The 24,325-nt window shown below is 51.0% G+C and overlaps 2 protein-coding genes across 4 annotated transcripts; one reads left to right on the top strand and one right to left on the bottom strand.

Annotated features, from left to right (window-relative positions):
* Positions 1–1,156: 1,156 nt before the first annotated feature.
* PEX6 (peroxisomal biogenesis factor 6) lies at positions 1,157–12,881 on the top strand. Of its 3 annotated transcripts, XM_025925414.2 has the most exons (17): positions 1,158–2,093; positions 3,796–3,959; positions 4,449–4,532; positions 7,655–7,757; positions 7,842–7,975; positions 8,625–8,736; positions 9,096–9,304; positions 9,736–9,931; positions 10,121–10,197; positions 10,365–10,497; positions 10,579–10,784; positions 10,911–10,972; positions 11,219–11,327; positions 11,613–11,729; positions 11,854–11,931; positions 12,096–12,235; positions 12,418–12,881. In XM_025925414.2, exons 1-17 carry the CDS (start codon positions 1,212–1,214, stop codon positions 12,552–12,554), a joined length of 2,943 nt encoding a protein of 980 aa, XP_025781199.2. In that variant the 5' UTR covers positions 1,158–1,211; the 3' UTR covers positions 12,555–12,881. The 3 variants fall into 3 exon arrangements, with proteins under 3 accessions (XP_086563008.1, XP_086563009.1, XP_025781199.2); XM_086706882.1 differs by lacking the exon at positions 11,854–11,931 and having other exon boundaries at positions 1,157–2,093; XM_086706883.1 differs by lacking the exon at positions 10,579–10,784 and having other exon boundaries at positions 1,157–2,093; positions 10,365–10,520.
* Positions 12,882–13,005: 124 nt separating this feature from the next.
* GNMT (glycine N-methyltransferase) lies at positions 13,006–15,831 on the bottom strand. The gene is made up of 6 exons (XM_025925200.2): positions 15,576–15,831; positions 14,597–14,724; positions 14,058–14,174; positions 13,704–13,846; positions 13,468–13,589; positions 13,006–13,385 (listed from the first exon to the last, which is right to left on the bottom strand). Exons 1-6 carry the CDS (start codon positions 15,818–15,820, stop codon positions 13,214–13,216), a joined length of 927 nt encoding a protein of 308 aa, XP_025780985.1. The 5' UTR covers positions 15,821–15,831; the 3' UTR covers positions 13,006–13,213.
* Positions 15,832–24,325: the final 8,494 nt, after the last annotated feature.

Here is a 24,325-nt window from a genome sequence, read left to right as displayed (position 1 = left end):
TCATAATCTCACGGTTGGTGAGTTTGAGCCCCACATTGGGCTCTGCACTGGTGGTGAGGAGCCTGCTTGGTATTCTCTCTCTTCCTCTCTCTCTGCCCTGATCTGGGGCTCGGGCTCTCTGCTGTCAGCAAGGATCCTGCTTCGGATCCTGTCCCCACCCCACCCCTTCTCTCCATACCTCCCTTGCTCACACTCTCTTTCTCTCAAAAATAAACATTAAAAAGTAACAATAATAATTTTTAAAAAGCAGATTACCACCAACCAATCCATTGATTCTAAGTGCAAATATATTGTTAATAACTTGAAGTGTGGCCTACTAGTGTCCAAGTGACTTGCACAGAGCAGTGGAGGTGGAGACAAGGATGGAATCTTGTTGGGAAGCAAGCTGTTGGTTGGGTGCTCATGACTGAAGCCTTAAACACCTCTCTTCCTCCTGCTCTGCTTCCCATTCCTCCAGGGTAGAAACAGGACATGGGCCTCCAGTCTGCAAGGACTGATGGGGGGGTGGGGGGGTGAGGAGCAGAAGGGAGAGCAACCGGTTTTGGAGGAATGAAAAAGCAAAGTTGCTTTGTCTTCACTTCAAGTTTGTTGGGAGTAGAAGGAACAGGACAAGAAACACCGGAACGTGGGTTTTGTGTAGGATGTGTTGAAACAGATGTGGCAGCACCAAGTACTCCAGGGCTACATGAATCACATGTAGTAATCCAGCCAGCAGCCACTACATACCCATAAGCACTGAGACCGTTTTATCCTACCACTCCCTCCTGTAACCTTCCCCACAATACCCAAATCCCAGTGCCTATAGTTCCACACTGGAAAGTGTAGGAGTTCCACAGAGTAGTGGAATCCTTCCTAAACACTCCACCCATAGCTCCTAGCACTGGGCCAAGTTGGTCCTGGGCACGCAGGAAGTTCGCTGATCATTCAATTAACTGCTAAGTGCGTGGCAGAAGAGCACGTTAATCCCTAGCAGGCGCGGCAGGCAGATCCCTGCAAACACGGTCTCAAAGGACTACGCAACGGCAGTGAATGTGTTACTGCCACAGAGGCACCAACCCGTCAATCCCAGCCGGGGCTCACCCTCCAGGAGGACGCTAGAGGAACCCGCCGCCCCTCCTACTCTTCTCGCGCCTCCCCGGACGGAAGCGGAAACCGCGTGCGGCGCTGGCCCGGAAGCCGCGCTCCAACGGCTTCCTCGTTGGTCTGTCACCATGGCGCTGGCAGTCTTGCGGGTCCTGGAGCCCTTCCCGACCGAGACACCCCCGTTGGCGGTGCTGCTGCCTCCCGGGGGCCCGTGGCCTGCAGCGGGACTGGGACTGGTGCTGGCCCTGCGGCCTGCAGGGGAGAGCCCTGCAGGGCCGGCGCTGCTAGTGGCGGCCCTGGAGGGGCCGGGCGCAGGGACCGAGGAGCAGGGTCCCGGGCCCCCGGAGCTGCTGGTTAGCCTCTCGCTGCTGCGGCTCCTTGCTCTGGGCCCTGGGGCGTGGGTGCGGGCACGGCCCGTGCGGCGGCCTCCGGCGCTGGGCTGGGCGCTGCTTGGCACCTCGCCGGGGCCCGGGCTCGGACCGCGAGTCGGGCCGCTGCTGGTGCGGCGCGGAGAGGCCCTGCCAGTCCCCGGACCTCGGGTGCTGGAGACTCGGCCGGCGTTGCAAGGACTGCTGGGCCCAGGGACGCGGCTAGCTGTCACTGAGCTCCGTGGGCGGGCCAAACTGGGTCCGGAGACTGGAGACAGCAGCCCGCCCCCACCTCCGCCCGTGGTGTCTTCCTTTGCGGTTAACCGCACAGTCCGGCAACTCTGGGGAGTTCTGGGAGGGACTGGGGATTCACTGGGTGTAAGCCGGAGCTGCCTCCGTAGCCTGGGCCTCTTCCAGGGCGAATGGGTGTGGGTGACCCGGGCCGGGGAGTCGTCGAACACTTCCCAGCCACACTTGGCCAAGGTACAGGTCCTAGAGCCTCGCTGGGATCTCTCTGAAAGGCTGGGACCTGGCTCTGGGCAGCCAGGAGAGCCCCTCGCTGACGGACTGGCCCTGGTGCCTGCCACTCTGGCTTTTAATCTCGGCTGTGATCCCCTGGAAGTGGGAGAGCTCAGAATTCAGGTAGGATACAGGACTAAGGTCAGGAATGTTTCCACCCCCTTATTCCCTCTTCCTTACCTCAACTGAATTGGAAGAAAAGAGCTGTAGAATTTAGGTCCCTTACTCCTTAGATCCTAATGTCTCTTAGTCTCATTTATCTGTTCTCTGTAATCAAAATATAACTCTCCATGGTGTGGTGGTGCATGGGAAGGGATTTCCTCTATTCAGGGGAAAGAAGAGAGGCATAGTCAAATTACCAGGTGTTTACAGTATGTTAATCTACTCAATTATTTGTTGAATTGCTGCAGTGTGTCCAGAATTGTACTGAATAATATGGAGGATGATACCTCGTTGTTTTTGCTCATGCTTATCCTTGACTTCAAGTTCCTTCCTGTTCTTGTAGCCTCATCTGTTAAAATCCTACCATCCTTTCCTTTTAAAGACCATCTAAAGATGCCACCTTCTCAAAGCCTTACATAATCTTACCACACATTTAACATGAATTCTTCCTCCTGTAGCATTTTGTATCTTCCTTAGGGTATTTATTTTCTGCCCTGTTATGATTATGTACTCTAATTCTCAGTTGTATATTGTAAATTCCTTGAAGGGGAGGGCTCTTTATTATCTTTAGTGCCTGGGGTTGAATTTTAATATTTTTTTTTCAACGTTTATTTATTTTTGGGACAGAGAGAGACAGAGCATGAACGGGGGAGGGGCAGAGAGAGAGGGAGACACAGAATCGGAAACAGGCTCCAGGCTCTGAGCCATCAGCCCAGAGCCTGACGCGGGGCTCGAACTCACGGACCGCGAGATCGTGACCTGGCTGAAGTCGGACGCTTAACCGACTGCGCCACCCAGGCGCCCCGAATTTTAATATTTTTTAAAAATGTACCTAAGAGAAGTTTTTGGTTTAGATTACTTCGAGAAGATTGTTGTATTTGGGGGAACAAATACAGTCTAATATTTAATGAGGCACCTAGATGTGTGGTTTAGGCCTGCACTGTCCCATATGGAAGCCACTAGCCACATTGTGGCTTTTTCAATTAATTAAAACTAAATAAAATTTAAAACTCAGTTCTTTGATTGCTTTAGTCTCATCTCAAGTGCTCGATAGCACATGTAGATAACATCTCTTAGCACTGTGGAAAGTTCTGTTAGATCATGCTGGCATAGCCAATTAGTGCTATGAGATGTCAAGAAGGATATAAGATATGCATGAATAGGAGTCTGGTGTGGGTTTCCTTTTGAATGGAGGAAAAACTCTGGAGTCCTCAGACTGGAGCTCATTCAGCTGAACCAATCCTGTCAGCTTTCCTGAGATCATATCCGTTTCTCACAGCCTGAATTCAGAGTGTCCCCACTAATGTCCAATTAATATCAATCCCAGTTTTTGCCTGGTGGCTACTCAAAGGGCTTGTGGGAATGAAGTGTCTTTACCACTTTACTGACTCAGGGCCAACTTAAAAGTATCACAGAAAGATTATTTTTAGTGGGGAACTGTTTGGAGCCAGAGTCAGAAATCTCTTCCTGGTGCCTGTTAGGAGGAGAGGTTTCTGTTTCCAGGGAAGAGATACAGGTATTCAGTTCTGCTGCCTTAGGCCTCCCCTCCCACGGGCCTTGTGGATAGAGGATGCAAATAGAAATATGGGCTGCTAACGTTAAGGTAGGGCAGAGCCTGACTCCTTGGAAGAAGGTTATAAGGTGGTGGTTATTTCTCTAATAGAGGTACTTGGAAGGCTCCAGCATCCCTGAAGACAAAGGAAGCTGCTCAGTGCTGCCTGGGCCTCTGTTTGCCAAAGAGTTACACATCGAAATTGTGTCCTCTCCCCACTACAGCACGAATGGAAATTATGACCATGTTCTTTACCGGCACTTTCAGACACCCAGGTTAGCTGCTTCCCCCTTTCAAGAAGATAGCATCTCACCCTTGTTGCTCTCCTCCTATCCCATGCCTTAGATTCAGGTCCCACAGAGCCTTTGACTTTACAAAGCCACATTTTAAGCAGTATTGCAGCTAGATGCCTCTTGGTGTAGCAGGCGGTCCATAGAAGAGAAATTGGTACCGTGAGGTGAATCTGGACATTCTAAACTGAGGAACCTATGAATTGAGAGGGCCCCCAAAGAGCCAGGACTCAGCTTCGCCCCCTCACTGCTCTCTGATCCTCCTTTCTAGCCTCTCTGCCATCTCCCCCCCCCCCCCCCCCCCCCGCCCTGGTTCATTCTAGGTCAGACTTGTTCTCTGAACAACTGCTTGGGATCTCTGGGTGGGCAGTAGGTCCCTATGGTCTGCAGATTGGGAGTGGACATGTGGGGATATGTCAGGCCCATGTTCTTGACTCTCATTGTGAGCTGACCAGGGCCACTGCTGTGTTGCAGGGCAGTCCAGGAAGGGGATGTTCTGTGTGTGCCAACAGTTGGGCAAGTAGAGGTCCTGGAAGGAAGCCCAGAGAAACTGCCCAGGTATGCAGCTGCCTCCTGTCCTACAGTTGGGATTCTTAACCTGGGTGCAAGAGTTCTACGATCCCCTCCCCGCAAGTTGTGTGGAATAATTTTGTATATAAGAAAATTCTGCTGTTGTTGTCATGTACATTTTTCTAGAGAAAAGGTACATGCTTTCTTCGGGTTCTCACATGGGTGCAGGACTGGAAAAAGATGAAGAACCACTGCCTACTGCCTGTGGGAGGTGTTTTTATCCTCAACTTGTTGGGTGGTCATAGGTAATGTAAAGCATTAAGAAGTTTAAGAGCCTAGACCAACATGAGACTCCTTGCTTTTCCTTCTCAACCACAGTGTTGTTTGCACCAGGTTTCGGGCCACACTTCCCATATACTCAACATAAAGAGACCCAAGCTTCGATTTCTGCCCTAATCGATAGTGTGTGCACATGGAGCTTTTTGATCCTATCTCCCAAAATGGGGGAAAGAGAGATTGCTGCTGTTATTGAGGGGCCTTCTCTTTTTCTTTATCCTCAATAAAGAGAAATATAAGCATGACTGAGCCAAGCACCCAAAACAGGGAGTCCATCCTTTTGCCACCCTGTCGACTGATCACAGGGGTTCCGTGTAAAATGGTGAGGCAGAGAATTCAGAGACTGCTTTGTGAAAGGGGAGAATGTGTAGCCTGATACCCCAGGACTGATTTCCTATAGTGATGTCCTAGAAGGAGAACACAACTGATTGACACGCTAAGCCAATGTTCAGGGGATTTCAGTGAGGTGATGGGACCAGCCTGAAGGAACTGAGGTTTAAGAGTGGGCATGCCCAAGGTCTCTGGCCTAGTCAGCTTGGGTCCTCTGCCAAGGCAGATGCCTTGTTCAGACATCCGATTCATCCTTGGTCAACGTTCAGAGCTTGGTTCACTCAGAGTTGTGGTACTCAGATGAAGCACCTGGTAGTGCGCGTTGTAACCCCACTTGGTGCTCACGGCGCCTCTTTGAGCTTTCCCAAATCAAATCTACAACTGGGGCCTCGTAGAAAGTGCCAGGCCTGTATTAGTCACTTCTGTCTCCCATCTTAAATATAGCAAACATCTGTGAGCTAGCTTTCTGTAGGAAACCTACAGAATGCCCACCCTTTGTACCTTCAGAGGAAAGTAGGCACTGGACCCTTCTGAGATAGACCAGCAAGCCTGTTCTGTTCCTGGATGTCTGCTGTTCTGGCCCTTTAGCGGCCTGCCTCTCTCTGGCTGCTGAGCACACAGTTCTTCCCCTGAGTAGGTCCTGGAAAGCAGGGTTGGGGTCAGCAGTTTGGCCTAAGGACAGATAGAGATGAGTGCTTTAGCCCTCCTCCCCCAGACCTGGTAAGGAAAGCCCTGCTAGGAGGCTCCTGAGATCCCTGGAACAGAATTCCAGTGTTGGTAGTGTAGCTTCTTCAGGCTCTTCCACGGTTCCACCTCCCCAAAGCAGGCCAGCAGGATCCAGCTGCACTGTCTCCCGTCTGGCTCTTAATAACACACAGCATTCCCCAGAAATACCCAGATGTGTTCTAGAAGTCTGCTCCTTGCACTCACTGAGATGGTCCTACCGCTGTCCGTGGAAGGGAAGTTTCCCCCTAACCCTCCACAGTGCTGTTCCTCCTTGGATTCCACTGCTTACCACGTGCAGTGGCTCAGGATTGAGATTCCAGGTTATAGACCCACCCACTGTTCATGTATACTGAATAGTAGTAAGACACAGTCTTCCTTATGTTCTAGTTTTTAACCACAATAACTGCCCACCCTAATAGTTGCAAGAGTTCACAATACCAGTCTGGTATGCCTCTCCCCTCCGCCTTGAGTTATTCCCACCAGTCCACTTTGCTGCCGGAGTAAACAGTTTTATGACTGCGAGACACGGTGAACAGCAATTTGCACCGATTGGAACTTCGAGAGGCCCAAGTCTGGGCCAAGTCATTGCCTTTCTACCTGAGGATTAAAGAGGAGGGTGGTTCATCATTTTTATCTGGAAATTGGGCTAGTAACTACTGCCCGCTCCCCCACTCTGCACCCTTAGGACGCTGAAGAGCCCTAATTCACTCTGACACTAGCAGTGACTTGCACAGCCTTGGTTATGGCTGGGGGAGCTTTTGAAAAATACAGATGCTTGAGCCCCCTCAGACCTATTGGAGCAGAATCAAGGTGAAGCTGGGGCCTGTGAAGTTTTTTAACTTTTTCCAAAGGAGAGAAAAATGCTAACTTAAAAGGCTGACATGGGGCACCTGCCTGGCTCAGTCTGTAGAACATGCAATTCTTAATCTCGGAGTCGTGAGTTCAAGCCCCACATGGGTTTAGAGATCACTTAAAAAAAATTGAGATATAATTCATATGCCATGAAATCCACGTTTGAGGTGTACAATTCAGTGGCTTTTAGTAGATTCACAAGGTTATGCAACCAACACCACTATCTAATTGCAGAATATTTTCATCACCCCAAAACCCTACCCATTAACAGTCACACTGTACTCCCTCCATCTCTCAGCCCCCAGCAATTACCATCTGCTGAATGGAATCATACAACATGTGGCAGATACTGATTTTCAGAAGTTTTACAGATCATTCTAATGTGCAGCCAAAATAGAGAATCATTAATCATTAGTTGTCTTTAGGAAGGTATCTGCAATTTGATTTTGTGGATTGTTGAATAAGAACCAAGGAGCCCTTCCTGCTGAGGCTTTGGAAGGCCTTGGGAGGTATGAATTTGAGGGGAAGACAGTAGTCTGAAGCCAGTGAAAATGGCCAGATGATCATTGCTTAGTGCAGCTGTGTCTTCTGCCATCGGAGTGGGTGGGTAGGCCATTCACCCGGAGAATCACGCCCCCATGGCTCCCTGATGGTTGTCATGAGGGATGTGGAGGACAGTTATAGCTCCTGCCCTCAAAAATGTACATGGGCCAGCCTGGAAGATGAGGAAGACCATTCGCTTTCTTCTACCCTACTCCTCTCCCCTTCCCCACCCCCCACCATGCCATAACTCTCATGTCCGTTACTCATGCTGCTCTTGAGTTTGTCCCTGCTGGGGACCTCTATGATTGAGACAGCCGCCTTGTCCTCAGGGAGGGGTGTATGTGGGCTCTGGGTCTGGGATTCATGGGGCTTCTTTCCTTCAGGTGGCGGGAGATGTTTTTTAAAGTGAAGAAAACCCTTGGGGAAGCTCCGGATGGGCCAACGAGCGCCTTCTTGGCAGACACTGCCCATACCTCCTTGTACTTGGTGAGGCCCTGGGGATGGGAGTAGACCTGGGGAAAGAAGCAGAAACAACTCCCAGACACTAAAGCTTCCTGCCACCTTTCACAGGTGGGTTCTACCCTGAGCCCTGTTCCAAGGCTCACTTCAGGAGAATCCACTCCCTGGAACAGCTTGTCTCCTCCGGGCCTGGAGGCCTTAGTGACCGAGCTCTGTGCTGCCCTGAAGCCTCGCCTCCAGCCAGGGTGAGTGAGGCCGTGGCCTCAGGGTGTGAGGAAAGCCTGCTCAGAACATCTCTGGAGGGGCAGGGGGCTGGACAAGTAGTTCTTAATGTGCTGGCCGGAGTGGGATTGGGTGGACCTCCCTCAAACTAGTATGCCCAGGCCACTTGCCCATGTCCTTTCTGTAAGCAAGTTCCTAGGCTCCTTTCTGGGGATAATCTCCATCCTCCAGGGTCGGCTGGGGAGGAAGAATCTCTACCAGAGACAGCTGTCTCTGAGACCGCCCTTCCCCTTGGGGAGCCCACTAGCCATTCTGTCCTTCACCACCCTGGCCCCAAAAGATGCAGTTCCTCATACCACTGGCCTAAGTGTAGACACAGACCCTTCCCTAATTCCTCGTGATTCCAGACGAGACATAACAGTCAAGGCTTTACTGAAGGCCGTGACGACAAGGGAGTTGTCCTGGCTGGTGGATATACTCCATGCCCCCGCCAGAGCACCACGGGTGGTATGGGAAATACAGCCTCACCATATGGAAACAGCCCTGGAGGAAGGGGGATGCCTCAAGAAAAGAGAAACAGGCTATCTGCTTTCTAGATCCAAGGACCCCTGCTACTGAGGGCTCTTAACTTTGAGAGAATGGAGGAGACAAGTGTCTGTTCTCTGGTTGCAGAGGTGCCCTCTTGACAGGAACCAGCAGTGTCCTTCTCCATGGTCCCCCAGGCAGTGGGAAGACCACAGCTGTCACTGCAGCCTGCAGCCGCCTTGGCCTCCACCTACTGAAGGTGAGGGTACCTGGAGAGTAGAACCCCAACCACATTTCCCCAGCCCAGATTCTCCTTCTCCCCTCCTCCCTGGCCTGGCCCTAATGCCTCGGCCCAGTGGGCCAGTTGGTCAGGCAGATTCCCATGATTCTCAGCTACTAAGAGAGACTTTAAAAAAGGAAGGGATTTGAGGATTTTGTTGGACAGTCCAGGGAATGAAGTTAGAGTAAAGAAGAGGTAGGACTTGGCCAGTGTTACCTTCTCCCCCATCCCTGCTCTCTAAAAAGAAGATGGCTGGCATCTTCTGGCTACTCTCCCCGCCATTCCTGCCTCAGTCACACCTGCCCCTTGCTCACAGACCATCGGGGTCTCCTCCCCAGGTGCCCTGCTCCAACCTCTGTGCAGACAGTAGCGGAGCTGTGGAGGCAAAACTGCAGGCCATCTTCTCCCGGGCCCGGCGCTGCCGGCCTGTGGTTCTATTGCTGACAGCCGTGGACCTTCTGGGTCGGGACCGTGATGGGCTCGGTGAGGACGCCCGTGTGGTGGCCACGCTGCGTCACCTCCTCCTCGATGAGGACCCCCTCACCAGGTATTATACAGAGCTGGGTCTGTAAAGGGGCAGGGCCAAGCCACCCTCATCTCTCTTCAGCCTTTTGCCCTCTCTTCCTCAAATGGCTTCTCAGACATCCCACCCATTTGGCCATTCTCCAGACGGCCCTGAGCAGAGGAGCTTGGGGTATTCAGAGGGAGGAGGATGTGCTCCCTCGTGTTTTGTGGGGAGCACTAGAGAAAAAGCACAGGCTCTACCCTCAGGGAGCTCCCTGTGTGAGGGGGGAAGCATAGGTCCCCCTCTCAAGGTATGCCCATGGAGCCCCATCCAGGAAGCTGTGGGGTGCTCACCTCCTCTCCCATCCCAGCACCCACCCACCTCCCTGCCCTATGGCACCAGCCTCCTGACAGGACAGGGCTCAGGGGCTGCCAGCCACATTCTCGCCCTCAGTGCCCACTCCGTGTCTGCAGCTGCCCGCCGCTGATCTCTGTGGCCACCACAAGCAAGGCCCAGGACCTGCCTGTCGACGTCCAGACAGCATTTCCTCACCAGCTGGAGGTGCCCGTGCTGTCAGAGGGGCAGCGGCTCAGTGTCCTGCGGGCCCTCACTGCCCATCTCCCGCTGGGCCAAGAGGTGAAGCTGCCACAGCTGGCACGGCGGTGCGCAGTGAGTACTGAGGCGGGCACAGGCCTCCCCGCATTCTGAGCCGCGGTGGTACGATCCAGCTGCCCTGCGAGTGAGGGTAGAAAACCCCGAGGCTTCAACACTGGGGCCTCTGCGCCAGCTGGGGGACTAGCCTCCTGAGGGCTCTTGCCAACTGTGCCCTGCTCATGTGTCCTTTCCTGTGGTTCCCAGGGCTTTGTGGTAGGGGATCTCTATGCCCTTTTGACCCACAGCAGCCGGGCAGCCTGTGCCAGGATCAAGAACTTGGGGTAAGGAAACTGGGCACAGAAGGGAAAGGAGGCAAGAGGAATTGTGGGTGGGTGGATGGGTGAGGGCTGGGGGGGGGGGGGGGCGGGGAGGAGAAACCAGGACCCTGATGTACGTCAGGGTACGTACGTCAGGTCCTCCAGAGGCCTTCCTGGGTTTCTCTTTGCAGTTTGGCAGGCGGCTTGAGTGAGGAGGATGAGGGGGAGCTGTGTGCTGCTGGCTTTCCCCTCCTGGCTGAGGATTTCGGGCAGGCACTGGAGCAGCTGCAGACAGCTCACTCTCGGGCCATTGGAGCCCCCAAGGTAGAGACTTCAGGTCCTTGGAGGTAGGACTGCAGCTCTCTTCACCACCATATCCCCAACCATGCACTTTCCGTCTCCTAGATCCCCTCGGTGTCCTGGCATGATGTGGGCGGGCTGCAGGAGGTGAAGAAGGAGATTCTGGAGACCATTCAGCTCCCTCTAGAGCACCCAGAGCTTCTGAGCCTGGGCCTGAGGCGCTCGGGCCTTCTGCTCCATGGTCCCCCTGGCACTGGCAAGACCCTCCTGGCCAAGGCAGTAGCCACTGAATGCAGCCTTACCTTCCTCAGGTGGCGAGGGGGTGTGGAAGGGATGGTGGGCAAATTGGGGGCCGCAACAGGCTGGGGAGCAGGAGGGGCTGGCTGAGAGGTCACTTGTGTGTTTATGCATCTGACAAATCTCATCCTCTCCTTCAGCGTGAAGGGGCCCGAGCTTATCAACATGTATGTGGGCCAAAGTGAGGAGAATGTGCGGGAAGGTGAGTGGGTGAGGAGGGGCCCAGGTTCTAGCCCTTCCCAAACCCCGATGGCCCTTGTGCTGCCTACCAACACCCCCAGGCTGCTCCTGGTCTTTCTAAGGTCTCACGGTCCTTTCCACAAAGGACATGCCCAGGGTGGCCTAGTACCTGGAGGGATGAGTTGTCACACCTGGCTCTTCCTCCCCTATCTCCTGACTTTAGACCCCCCTGAGCTTCCCCCTCCTGTGTGTCCCTTTCTCTCCTCAGTGTTTGCCAGGGCCAGGGCTGCGGCTCCATGCATTATCTTCTTTGATGAACTGGACTCCCTGGCTCCAAGCCGGGGGCGAAGTGGAGACTCTGGAGGTGTGATGGACAGGTGGGGGTCTGAGCCAGAATGGAGTCTGGGGTCCAAGACGGAGGGATGGGAGACAGGTTGCAACAGTGTTCAGCACCCAGAGTACCTGTCATTCCAGTTCTGAAATAGGGGCCTTGGAGTTGGGTGGGGGACGTTGAACGGAATGGGGGGCCTGCCTGGAGGGGTGTACAGGGCACAGCAGAGCAGGTGGCCCTGTGGAGAAGACCTGTAAGGACAGGCACTGCTGGTAGGGCAGGGGCCGAGGAAGGGCCAAGGACTCTCTTGCCTTCATGTCCTGATTTGTAGGGTGGTGTCTCAGCTCCTGGCCGAGCTGGATGGGCTTCACAGCACTCAAGATGTGTTTGTGATTGGGGCCACCAACAGACCAGACCTCCTGGACCCTGCCCTTCTGCGGCCTGGCAGGTGTGCACCCCATACCTCTCACCTCTACCAGGCCCACTGGGGCCTCTCCCCTGACCCCCATCCTATGCCTCCTCCACCCTCATGCTGGGCTCCCTGACCCTTATGCCCGCCTATTTCCCTAAAGATTTGACAAGCTGGTGTTTGTGGGGGTGAGCGAGGACCGCGCCTCCCAGCTACGCGTTCTGAGTGCCATCACGCGCAAGTATGCCCTGTTAGGGGGAGACTCCCAAAGGGCTTGGGCCTTGGGCCTTGGGATGGTCCGGGGATAAATGCAACATGCAGAATAAGCTGGTCAGGGATGCCTCTTGACAAAGTAGGGGATGCCAGGTAAAACTGTTTCTCTCCTTTCCTGTATCTGCACAACAGATTCAAGCTAGAGCCCTCCGTGAGCTTGGTGAACGTGCTGGACCGCTGCCCTCCCCAGCTGACGGGGGCAGACCTCTACTCCCTCTGCTCTGATGCCATGACAGCTGCCCTCAAACGCAGGGTTCAGGACCTGGAGGAAGGTGAGTCACTTGCCAGCCCCAGAGGTCAACCAAAAAGCTAATGGGAACCAGGCCTGGTCCTAGATTTCAGAGGAGGGACTGTTGACCTTTAGGGGACTCTTGGCAAGAAGATGCCTACCCAGGGCTCTGCCCTCCTCGGACATAGACCACAGCCTCTGTTGCCCCCTGTCACCCCCTCCCAGGGCTGGAGCCCGGAAGCTCAGCACTGCTGCTCACCATGGAGGACCTGCTGCAGGCCGCTGCCCGGCTGCAGCCCTCGGTCAGTGAGCAGGAGCTGCTCCGGTACAAGCGCATCCAGCGCAAGTTTGCCGCCTGCTAGGAGCCTCCTGCAAGCCGGGACCCTGCCCACAGTGGCTAAAGGTACTCAGATGTCCCCACAGAGACCTGAGAGAGCAAGGGGCCCTTTCTCAGTGTGCTGCTATTGCACCCAAAGTTGGCCTACCTTCCTGAGAACCCCGAGGTGCCGAGTAGCCCCACAAGAGCTCAGAGGCATCATCCCCTGCCTACCTGTTCGTCCTCCCAGGCCAGCTCCAGCTCCAACACCAAAGACCCTCTGCTCAGAAGGAGGGGCTTGGGCCTGGAGTTCTGGGGTGGGGCACTGAGGGAGTCCAGTCTTGGCTGAAAATAAAATGTATGCTGCCCCCTGCTGGTTGTGGTCTGAAAGGGTGCAGTGGGAAAGAGCAAGATTGTGGAAGGAGTGAGCCACAGGGGAGGGCAAGGCGGGCACCACAGGAGCCTGATCCTTCTGATATAAACACCAAGCGTGCAGGAACTGAAAAAGGCACAGACTATATTGCTCACACTTCCATTTGCCTGAACCCAAATCCCCGTACCCCCAGCAGCAGTCTGCCCCTCCCCACACCCCAAGGGTCTGCACCAGGGGTTAGGCTTCGTATGGGGCTGCCAGTCCCCACCTCCCCAGACGGATCTGGCAGTGCCTGGGCAGAGGGTCGTAGGAGCTGAGGCCACGCTCAGCACTCAGTCCGTCCTCTTGAGCACATGGATGAAATAGCAAGGGATGTAGGCCTGGCCAGGCTTGTAAGGCTTGAAGTCCCCCAGGACACTGTGCTGGCACTTGCCCCCGAAGGCTGCTCGGAGCAACTCCGTGAAGGAAGCCAAACGGTGCGGGTAGTAGGAGAGCCGGAACTTACTGCAACAGAGCCCCCAACCAACCATGAGGGCTGATGGCCTCAGCACCACCCCTCCTCACCCCTACCTAGCCGAGTGGGTACCTCAAACCAGGAGAACCATCCTGGCCAGCGCCCGGCACCTGCACCGTGTAGTCCAGGGTCACCATGTGGGCCTTGTTGTTCACTGTCAGCACTGATGTCGTGATATCCTTGGTCAAGTCACTCTGTAGGTGGTGGTGCAGGCTGCATTAGCCTCTGCAACCATTGTGGGGCCTGGACCGCAGGATCACGTCCCCCATCCCCCACTCTGGGCCTCCCCCCCCACCCAGGGGCCCCACCTTATAGTAGATGTTCTTTCCTGGGGGTGCACAGCCTGTGCTGAGGATGTGGTCGTAGTTGCGATGATCGATGACCAGCAGGCCCCCAGACCGCACCATGCTCGCGATGTTCCTCAGTGCCAGCCGGTGCTCACTCTGGTCTCCTGAGCTCCGGGCAGGGGCAGAGAGGTTCCATCTGCTCAGGGCTCCGAGCACCAGTCTCCCTCCCATCTTTCTCCTCCCCAGGGATACAGATGCCAAGGCACAGAGGAGCAGAAAACAGTCTGCTCTGTCAGGAGAGCAGGCACCCAGGGGTCTGTGGAAAGAGGTACAGCTCAAAGCAGGGGCCATGCTCAAGGCCACGCCCTCTCTCACCTCTGCAGTCTGGCAAGTGGGCAAAACTATTGCCAAGGCAGATGACCGCATCGAAGCCGCCCCCTGGTGGCTGGGGCACATCTTTGTCCAGAGTCATCCAGTTGGCTTCTTCAATGACTGGGACCAGGAAGGGGAAGAGGGATCAGGGTGGCACCATGGCACCAGCAGCACTCACCTCCACCAAGTGCAACCCAGCCTCAGTTTCCCCTTCAAGACACACAGGGATTCCCCATCCGGTTAGAAGGAGGAGCTCACCATGGACATGGAGGGGGAAGGGGAGAAGGGGTCAAGGGAGGAGGAAACCAGGGATGGGAAGCATGGCTCCGTGCTTCTGTGTTTTTATTTGGGAGGAGGGAGAAGACTCATCACCAGATACCTCATTCTGGTGCGTAAGCCTCCCTTTCCAGGGAAATGAAAGTAATTTTGCTGTTCCCCTTAAGGAAAACAAAGCACACCAGCACAGGAGCTGAAGGGGCCCAGGGCAGAGAGTACCGAGTCCCTGGCGGCTGGGTGGGGAGGGCCTGACTGGACCTGCATACCCCACTTGTCAAAGGCCGGTTCGTGCCGCCGGTTCCAGCGCTCTTTAAGCGCGTATTTCAGCATCTTGTCACTGGCATCCACACTGGTCACGGTGAAGCCCTCTTCCACCAGCATGATGGAGTCCACCCTGGGCAGGGTCAGAGATGAGAGGCCAAGAGGGGCAGTCAGGGGGCCTGGGAAGGCAAGGAGGAGGCTCTGTGCTGGGCACTTCTGTCTCCTCCACTCTTGAGACCATTCCTCTGCTTCCTCTCCTTAGGCCTTCTCCACTGACCTCAAATGACCTGGCAAATCGGTTTATCACCAGGTAGCAAATTCTGGGTTTGGTTTTTTAGCACCTCTTCAGAGCCGGGCGCTCTATAAATGTGCATTAATTCTCATGGCAACCCTGTGAGGTAGACAATGTTATCCCCACTTGAGGGACGGGGCAAACTGAGGCTCCTGGAATTTAGGAACCTGTGCAGGGGAGGTAGTGCAGCATGGTGTTTTGTCTGAATGTCCTCTCCACTAGGTAGAGGGCTTTCGCTCCTCTGAGGCGGGATTTCCACAATTGTAAGTGGGGTATCACTCCTTACCTCATGAGGTTATGTGAGGATCTTAAAAACGGATGTGCCAAAAGCTCCTGGCACCGCGCGTGGCGGCACGGGCAAATATTGAACAAATGTTAACTGTTAACACTGCCCAAGGCCATCACTTCGGGACCAGTGCTGCAGCCAGGACCCGAGCTTACGTCGGTCTGGCGCCAAAGCCCGGCCGCCGCCCTCCCCGGCGAACCGGCAGGCCCCACCCTGCGGTGCTTACACGCCCCCTCTGCCCCCGGGTGTCTTCAGCCCCTCCTCCCGCCCGCTCTGCCCCCCTCGTCCCGCCCCGGGCCGGCTGCGGCTCGCAGGTGGAGGCTGCCGGACCAACCAGGCCGAGGTCCCCCACACCCCCGCCCCCCCACGCCGAGCCAGCGGCTCCCTGGCCCCCGCCCCGGCTCACCCGGTGCCGCAGGCCACGTCGAGCACCCGCTGGCAGCCGTGCTGGCGCAGCAGCCCGAGCAGCCAGGCCTTGTACTCGGCCGTGCGGCTGCGGGTGTCCCCGATGTAGAGCTGCCACACGCGTGCCGCCTCTCCGTCCGCGTACTGGTCCGGGAGCCCTTCGGCCGCCACCCCCAGGGAGCGGGTGCGGTACACACTGTCCACCATCGTGCAGCGCGCCTGGCTCCGCGGCGGGCGGCTCCGCATTTATAGTACGGCTCGGCCGCCCCACCTGTCCAATGGCAGGTGAGCGCGGGGACACGCCCCTGCTGGGCTCCCAGCCTCGGGGAGGGCGCTGCCCGGCGTTTTGCACCAGCCCTTCTCGCCGGCGGGAAGATCCAGCCCTCTGGGCGACCCCGTGGCGGGAAAGGGCCCTCCCAGCCCCCTACCCTCTTAAGCCAGGTATCAGGAGGACTGGGGAGGGGTCAGAAGAGGTGGCAACTGTGAGATCGCCCACTCCACCCCTACCCAAGCTGGGGAAAAAAGGAAACTCCCCAGTCCACACAGAGATCAGCGCCTAGGACTGGACCGTCCCTAGAGGAGGAAAGTATTAGCATATCTAAAGGAGGATCGTCTAGCTGAAAGAGGGCCTGGTCGGCCAGGAAAGGGATGAATAGCGAATATCTGGGGATAATGCAAGTCTGGCCACCCAAGTCCAGGAGCAGTTCTGGCTCAGGGGATCGTCTGCCTACCCGGGGGCAGGTGCTCCTCTGTCCTGGAGGTGACGCATCAAGCTTTTCCCTCAGCCGCGTGAGGCGGAGTCCGGCCTTTCCTCCCAATTCTTCACCGACTGACACGCTTGTAAAGCGCTATCTGCTGTTTGAGGCCCTGTTCGATCTCCAGCGTCTCCACACACACAAAAAAATAAATAAATAAATAAAGATTTTGTTTTTAAGTAATCTCTACACCCAACAGTGGGCTCTAAGTCACAACCCGTGATCAAGAGTCACATACTCTAGAGGCGCCCGGCTGGCTCAGTCCCTGGAGTATGCTACTCTTGACCTCCCGGTTGTAAGTTCGAGCCCCAGTTGGGTGGAGAGATTACTTAAAAGAAAAAAAAAAGAAAAAAGAAAGAAAGAAAAATAAATCTTAAAAAAAAAAAAGAGTCACGTGCTCTCTCAACTGAGCCACCTAGGTGCCCCTAAAATTTTTACTTTTTTAAACACTATGTGCTTTCCATGGAGGTGCCCACAGGGTAGGAAGTCAAGGGTTAAGGGTGGAAGTGCTTGGTGCCCTTGCTGTTATATTGTTCACTGTCACTTCATAAATTGGCCCTTTGGTTTGGTTATACATCCACCCTTCCTCCCCAAAGCAGAAGGTCTTTTCCTAGGACACCACCTTGGACTGAGATGGATTCAGCAAGATGATACCACCCAGTGAAGCTCAAGACAGGGAGAACAGCCTTCCCTATCTATCTTGGTTTGTCTGGCTTCAGAAAGAGCTATGTATAGAGTTTAGAATGAAGGAAGCTCTCCTCCCCCTCCCCCTTTTATTAGCTGTAGAATCTGGGAGCTGGAGGAACCCCAAAGACCATATAATCTTTTTTCAAAAGTTTATATATATATATTTTTGAGAGAGGCAGGGGCAGGAGCACAGAGTGAAGGAGAGAGAGAATCCCAAGCAGGCTCCATGGTGTCAGTGCAGAGCCCGACTCCATCCTGAATCTTATGAACAAACCTCAGGACTGTGAGCTGAGCCGAAATCAAGAGTTGGATGCTTGACTGAGCCACCCAAGTGCCCCCATTTTTTTTAAGTTTTATTTATTTAAGTAATTGCTACACCTGACATGGGGCTCAAACTCATTACCCTGAGATCAAGAGTCACATGCTCCTCCGACTGAGCCAGGTAGATGCCCCCATATAATCATTCTCAGCTTCCTATTTGTAGCACACAGATTGCCTCAAATGAGCCTGTCCTGACCAAGTAATAGAGTCTTGTGCTCATGTTGACCCTACAGACAGGTTTTTGGCAACAGGCTTAGAAGGGCACAGAACTGGGAGTTATAAATACATAGATAAGTGGCCTAAGGCAGTTTATTATTTTTTTCCTTACTATTGATTTCTTTTCCATTTACTTTTTTTTTAGTTATTTTTTTTAACGTTTATTTTTAATTGAGAGACACAGAGCGTGTGCCTGGGAGGAGCAGAGAGAGAGGGAGACACAGAATCTGAAGCAGCCTCCAGGCCATGAGCTGTCAGCACAGAGTTGGATGCAGGGCTCGAACCCATGAACTGTGAGATCATGACATGAACCGAAGTTGGACGCTTAACCCACTGAGCCACCCAGATGTCCTCTTTTCCATTTACTTTTTGCCTCTTAACCCTCTCTGAATACATCTGAGGTAAGCCTGGGATTTTCTCAGGGCTCAAAATGCTGCTGGGAAATGTCCCCTTTAGGGACGCCTGGGTGGCTCAGAGGTTAAGCTTTTGACTCTTGTTCCCAGCTCAGGTTTGATCTCGGCTCAGGTCTTGATCTCAGGGTAGTGAATTCAAGCCCCACATTGGACTTTAGAAAGACCAGGATAATCATTTCAATAGATCACAAGGTTTACCCAACTCTTTGGGTCTCAATATTTAAAGACAAGTATTCTTGTGATTTGGAATACTTTCTTCTCCTGATATTTACATAAATAATAGTACATCCTGAATGAAGGGCATTGATTTGTAAATTTAGACATCTTTGCACACCCTTTCATTTAGAAACTGCCATAAAGACACTGATTCCAGAGTCATTCCATAAAACTAGTCCCCAAAAACAGCATTTTGATTTTGTTCTTACCTAGGAGGAAAAAAAGGAAAAAAAATTACCTAGAACAACTATTTAAGAATCTTGCTTTTTGGGGCACCTGGGTGGCTCAGTCAGTTAAGTGCCCAACTCTTGGTTTCAGCTCAGGTTATGATCTCACAGTTTTGTGGGTTTGAGCCTGGCATCAGGCTCAGCACTGGCAGCCTAGAGCCTGCTTGGTATTCTCTCTCTCTCTCTCTCTCTCTCTCTCTCTCTCTCTCTCTGCCCCTCCCCCACTAGTGCGCGCATTCTCTCTCTCTCTCTGAAAATAAACTTAAATTTTTTAAATAATAATAAAAAGAATCTTTCCTTTTGTTTTAGTGTTACATGATCCCCCACTCCCTCTTCCCCAGGAACTTTTTCTTGTACAGCATTTTTGTTTGTATAACATTTTTGTGATGGGTTTGCAGCCTTCGGAGGCTAAAAGCTGTACTCTCCATACTGATAAGGAATTTTATTTAAATATTTGGTTTTTATTTACATACTGATACTTAACGATTTTTGAGAAACATAGCCTTTTACCCAAAGACCTATAATACGATTTTTTAAAAATAATATGAATACTGGTAGTAACTTTGGATTAAAAAAGTATAGGTTGTGAGTCACTTATAGATGTACTTTCCATTTGAAAACAAGATTTTTGGTGTGAAGTTAATAATGATTTGATTTCTTTCTCATCCAGAGGCATTTAAAAAAATGTCAACATCATAAAGCACACATGAAATTTCATGGACCTTTTTACTTCTTTTCTTTCTTTTATTTTTTTTTTTAAACTTTTAACTATCACAATCTTGTTTTCTTCTCTTGACCTTAAATTACTTGGCATTAAGCATGCTTTCAATGGCTACATTGAATAGATGTGTTATGACTTGTTTAATCATTCCCCAAGTTCTGAGTGTTTAAAATGCTCTCACAATTTTTCAACAGAGTGAACAGTTGGATAATTATGATCAAATCATATCCCAAATGGAATTTTTCTATTAATTGATATTGTCACCCAAAACAAATACTTGTTTCAATTCTTCTCTACGCAAAGATGTTATTCCTTGATATTTTACTAGTTAGAAAATGATATCTAATTGTTGTAGTCTTCTTTATTTGCCACCAAAATGTACCAAGTAGTTTCACTCCTTCATCTCTAAATTGTCCACGTCCTCTACCCACCGAAATATATTGAAACTGCCTTTTGTTTTACTTGTTAGTTCTGGTGAGTTTTAGAGAAACAGATGTGAGGCCCTGGGCCATGCAAGAGAGGATCCCAGAATATGAATCAATTTACAATTTGACTTAACTGAAAACAAGAATAGAGGATATTTTTATTTTTAAATGTTTATTTTTGAGAGAGAGAGAGCGCGCGTGCAAGTGGGGGAGGGGCAGAGAAGGGGACAGGGATCTGAAGTGGGCTCTGTGCTGACAGCAGCAAGCCCAATGTGGGGCTCGAACTCACAAACTGTGAGATCATAACCTGAGCCAAATTTGGACGCTCAACTGACTGAGCCACCCAGGTGCCTGTGATATTTTTAATATGTGGTGCTTATTTGACATTAGCTGAAAAGAGTAAATTCTTCATCCCCAAATGTGTGATGTTTGCAAAAAGACTTTAGCTTGGGAATATGGCTGCAACCAGACAAACTCTCAAGCTATTCCAATTTGAGGACACATTAAAATTCTAGAATGGTGAACTATGCATGTACAGTAACTACAAATGGAGGACATCCTGTTTTTGTTTAGATTCAGAACAGGTAAAATTAATTTTTCAGATGATGGACGCTAATTTCCAAACTCCAGTCAAAGGTGCTGAAAAAAACTCCTGTCTATGGGGCACCTGCGTGGCTCAGTCTGACTCTTGATCTCAGCTCACGTCACAAACTCATGGTGCATGAATTTGAGCCTCTTGTCAGACTCAGTGCAGACAGTGCAGAGCCTGCTTGCGATTCTCTCTCTCCCTTTCTCTCTCTGCCCCTCCCCTGCTTGCACGTGTGTGCACATACACACATGTGCCAGTGCACTCGCTCTCGCTCTCTCTCTCTCTCTCTCTCATCTGCTGACCACGTCTACCCAGATGGAACACTGGAATGTTGGGGGGAGAGGAGGGAAGCCACCCACCCACATGGACTCTGTTAGCAGATATATCACAATGGATCCCTTTTTGGACTCTTTAATATACCATATAAGACTTAATCTGCTTTTTTTTTTTTTTTTAAATTTTTTAACGTTTATTTATTTTTGAGACAGAGAGAGATAGAGCATGAACAGGGGAGGGTCAGAGAGAGGGAGACACAGAATCTGAAACAGGCTCCAGGCTCTGAGCTGTCAGCACAGAGCCCGACGTGGGGCTCGAACTCACAGACCACGAGATCATGACCCGAGCCGAAGTCGGCTGCTTAACCGACTGAGCCACCCAGGCGCCCCAAGACTTAATCTGCTTTAATAAAGTTCTGTTAAAACTCAGGCAATGACAGATGTTGGCGAGGATGCAGAGAAAGAGGAACCCTTTTGCACTGCCAGTGGGAATGCAAACTAGTGCAGCCACTCTGGAAAACAGTATGGAAGTTCCTCAAAAAATTTAAAATAGAACTATCCTATGACCCAGCAATTGTACTACTAGGTATTTATCCAAAGGATATAGGAGTGCTGTTTCGAAGGGGCACATGCACCCCAATATTTATAGCAGCACTATCAACAATAACCAACATATGGAAAGAGCCTAAATGCCCATCAGCTGGTGAAAAGATAAAGAGGATGTGGTATATATACACAATGGAATATTACTCAGCAATCAAAAAGAACGAAATCTTGCCATTTGCAACAATGTGGATGGAACCAGAGGGTATTATGTATGCCAAGCGAAATTAGAGAAAGACATATATGACTTCACTCATGTGGCATTTAAGATACAAAACAGGTGAACATAAGGGAAGGGAAGCAAATATAATATAAAAACAGGGAGGGGGGAAAACATAAGAGACTTAAATACAGAGAACAAGCTGAGGGTTACTGCAGGGGTTTTGGGTGGGTGGGGGGATGGGCTAAATGGGCAAGGGGCATTGAGGAGGGCACTTGTTGGGATAAGCACTGGGTGTTAAACATAGGTGCTGAATCATTGGATTCTATTCCTGAAATCATTATTGCATTATATGTTAACTTGAATGTAAATTAAACAAAACAGAACAAAACAAAAACAACATGAATAAACCTTGAAGACATTGTGCCGTGTGAAATAAGCCATTAATAAAAAAGGTAACTACTGTATGATTCCACTTGTATGAGATATCTGGGGTAGTCAAAGTCATGGAGACAGAAAGTGGGACAGTGGTGAGGAGAGCCTGGAGGAGGGGAGAAGGAGGAGTTTTCAGTGGGTACAGAGTATCTGTTTTGTAAGATATGAAGAGTCTGGAGAATGGTTGCACAGCAATGTGACTGTGCTTCATGCTACTGGATTCTACACTAAGACAGATTAATACGGTAAATTTTATATTTATGGGTAGTTTACCACAGTCTTTTTAAAAATTAAAAAAATGCTTTAAGTACATAAAAAAAAAAAAAGTCCTGTTAAGTGAGTGTAGAATTGGTCCCTACATCAGTGGATTGCAGCACTAACTAATGGTGTAAGAATTCCACCAATGTGTAAGAAGAGAGGCTTCCTTTGATCATTTCACACTATTAAAAGCCGTTGTAAGGTGTGCTCATGCCCAGTAAGATCTCTTCTGTGTATACCAATCTGCTCACTGAGCTGTACTCTTCCACAGGAAAATGATATACTATTTGAGCCCTGGCAACATGCTAACTAAGCACTGCTCAGACAGGCGATTTACACATGCCATCATGTCTGGATGAGACGGACGGTAAAACACCAAGACACTTTGGTGCGTAATTCTGAACAAGATAAAAATCTAGCTTTTTGAGTGTCTTTTTGTTTTCTTCCCCTTTTTGGGCTGAGAACCTTTTATCTTTTGGGGTGATTGGTGGTGGGAGGAGGTGTTGCTGCCCTTGGAACTGGTGACGGAGTCAGCCTGCTTCTCTCTCCTCTCAATGGGCAACAACACTTCCTTACAAACAGTCACGATCGTGTTAAAGGAAGCTTAAGTTCTCTTGGCCTGTACAACCTTAGTAGATGGAGAGCACAATTTTAAAGGAAGAATGAGTAACGTTGGATTCCTCTTCAAGAAATTGTAAACAGCGGGGGCCCCTGGGCTGCTCAGTCGGTTAAGTGTCTGACTTCAACTCAGGTCATGATCTTGTGGTTCACAAGTCGAAACCCTACGCCTGGCTCTGTGCTGACAGCTCAGAGCCTGGAGCCTGTTTCGGATTCTGTTTCTCCCTCTCTCTCTGCCCCTCCCCGTTCATACTCTGTCTGTCTCTCTGTCTCTCAAAAATAAATAAAACATTAAACATTTTTGGGGGGCGCCTGGGCGGCTCAGTCGGTTGAGCGTCCGACTTTAGCTCGGGTCATGATCTCAGTCTGTGAGTTCGAGCCCCGTGTCGGGCTCTGTGCTGACAGCTCAGAGCCCGGGGCCTGCTTCAGATTCTGTGTCTCCCTCTCTCTGACCCTCCCCCGTTCATGCTCTGTCTCTCTCTGTCTCAAAAATAAATAAACGTTAAAAAAAAAAAAAAAATTTAAAAAAAAACATTAAAATTTTTTGAAAAAAAAAAAAAAGAAAGACATTGTAAACAGGAGCCAGCCCTTGAGGGGTGCATGGCTGGCTCAATGTGTGGAACATGTGATTCTCGATTTTGGGGTTGTGAGTTTGAACTCCATGTTGGGTGTAGAGATTACTGAAAAAAAAAAAAAAAAATCCAGCCCTTGAGGGCAGCATAAGGGTCAAGCTGGCTTTCACCTATATGCAACAGTAAACTCTGAAAAGGGAGAGACTTGAAAGTTGTCTTGCTCCTAATTGCATTCCCCATGTTGAACTTGGAAGACATAGACAAGCAGACTGCATAGCTGGGCTGCCTTCTAGAAGGGAGCCATGTAAGAGGCGGGTGGTGCCCTAAGCCAACCCATAGCTCCAGGGTACTGTGGCCTCATGGCTCTGCCTCAGGACACTGAAGCCATTCCGCCTGTGCTCATAACCTGCTAGGGCCACTCGTGTGTGACCTTGGGCAAGTTATTTAACCTTTCATTCAATGGGTATTTATTAAGCAGCTATTCTGTGCCATCCACTATACTAAGTGCTGGGGATACAACAGTAAACAAAATAGATGACATTCCCTGTGTGTGTGTGTGTGTAGGGGGCAATGGTAATAACGTTTCATGAGCTGGGTGCAGATGACTTGGGTTTTCAGTTTGTAAAAACTCATTGAGCTGTAAGCACTTTTCTGTACTTTGAGTTTTTAGAAATCCATGGCCTTGAGATCATAGTAGTGTTAAATAATTATGTAAAGCATGTACAACTGTGTTTGTCACATAGTAAGCACTCAAAAAATAGTGGTTACTATTATTCCAGTGAAACTCCTTACTAGAGCAAACTAGGCCATCAGAGGATGTTTAAGAGAGATTCAACTGGCTCTGCTGCTAGGATTAGTACACAGAGCCCTCCTATAAACCACTTAGGTTTGGACCATGCATCTGTAGCAAAAAGCATGCCTTAAGATTAAAAAAAATAATAATAATCGGGCTCCTGGGTGGCTCAGTTGGTTGAGCATCAGACTCGGTTTCAGCTTAACTCATGATCCCAGGGTCGGGGGATCGGGCCCTGCATTGGGCTCCGGTGCTGAGTGTGGAGACTGCTTAAGATTCTCTCTCTCTAAAATAATATGATTAAAAAATTGAGATTAAAAAAAAAAGAAGAGGCATTTGCTCACACTTGTGAACAGAAATGATGCAGGGCAGTTGGATACCACACAAAGCTTCCAGATTTAAGGGACTGCCATTCATGGGTTTGTAAATTTATTATTTTCTGGCGGGATCCTGGTAGTCTGTCTCTT

This window comes from Puma concolor, chromosome B2 (genome assembly GCF_028749965.1).
Source record: "Puma concolor isolate L17-30 chromosome B2, mPumCon1.1.hap2, whole genome shotgun sequence".
Lineage (NCBI taxonomy): Eukaryota > Metazoa > Chordata > Mammalia > Carnivora > Felidae > Puma > Puma concolor.
The sequence above is the reverse complement of the archived record's forward strand: the minus strand, read 5'-3'. Positions and strand labels throughout refer to the sequence as shown.

Bases quoted from the DNA above. Each gene is read 5' to 3' on its own strand.
- PEX6 (XM_025925414.2), top strand. From the start codon at position 1,212: ATGGCGCTGGCAGTCTTGCGGGTCCTGGAGCCCTTCCCGACCGAGACA. The intron at 7,758-7,841 runs GTGAGGCCCTGG...CACCTTTCACAG, and splicing joins CCCATACCTCCTTGTACTTG to GTGGGTTCTACCCTGAGCCC. The intron at 11,932-12,095 runs GTATGCCCTGTT...TCTGCACAACAG, and splicing joins CTGAGTGCCATCACGCGCAA to ATTCAAGCTAGAGCCCTCCG.
- GNMT (XM_025925200.2), bottom strand. From the start codon at position 15,820: ATGCGGAGCCGCCCGCCGCGGAGCCAGGCGCGCTGCACGATGGTGGAC. The intron at 13,847-14,057 runs GTGAGAGAGGGC...CCCGGAGCTCAG, and splicing joins CCACTTGCCAGACTGCAGAG to GAGACCAGAGTGAGCACCGG. The intron at 13,590-13,703 runs GTGGGGCCCCTG...CACCACCTACAG, and splicing joins GAAAGAACATCTACTATAAG to AGTGACTTGACCAAGGATAT.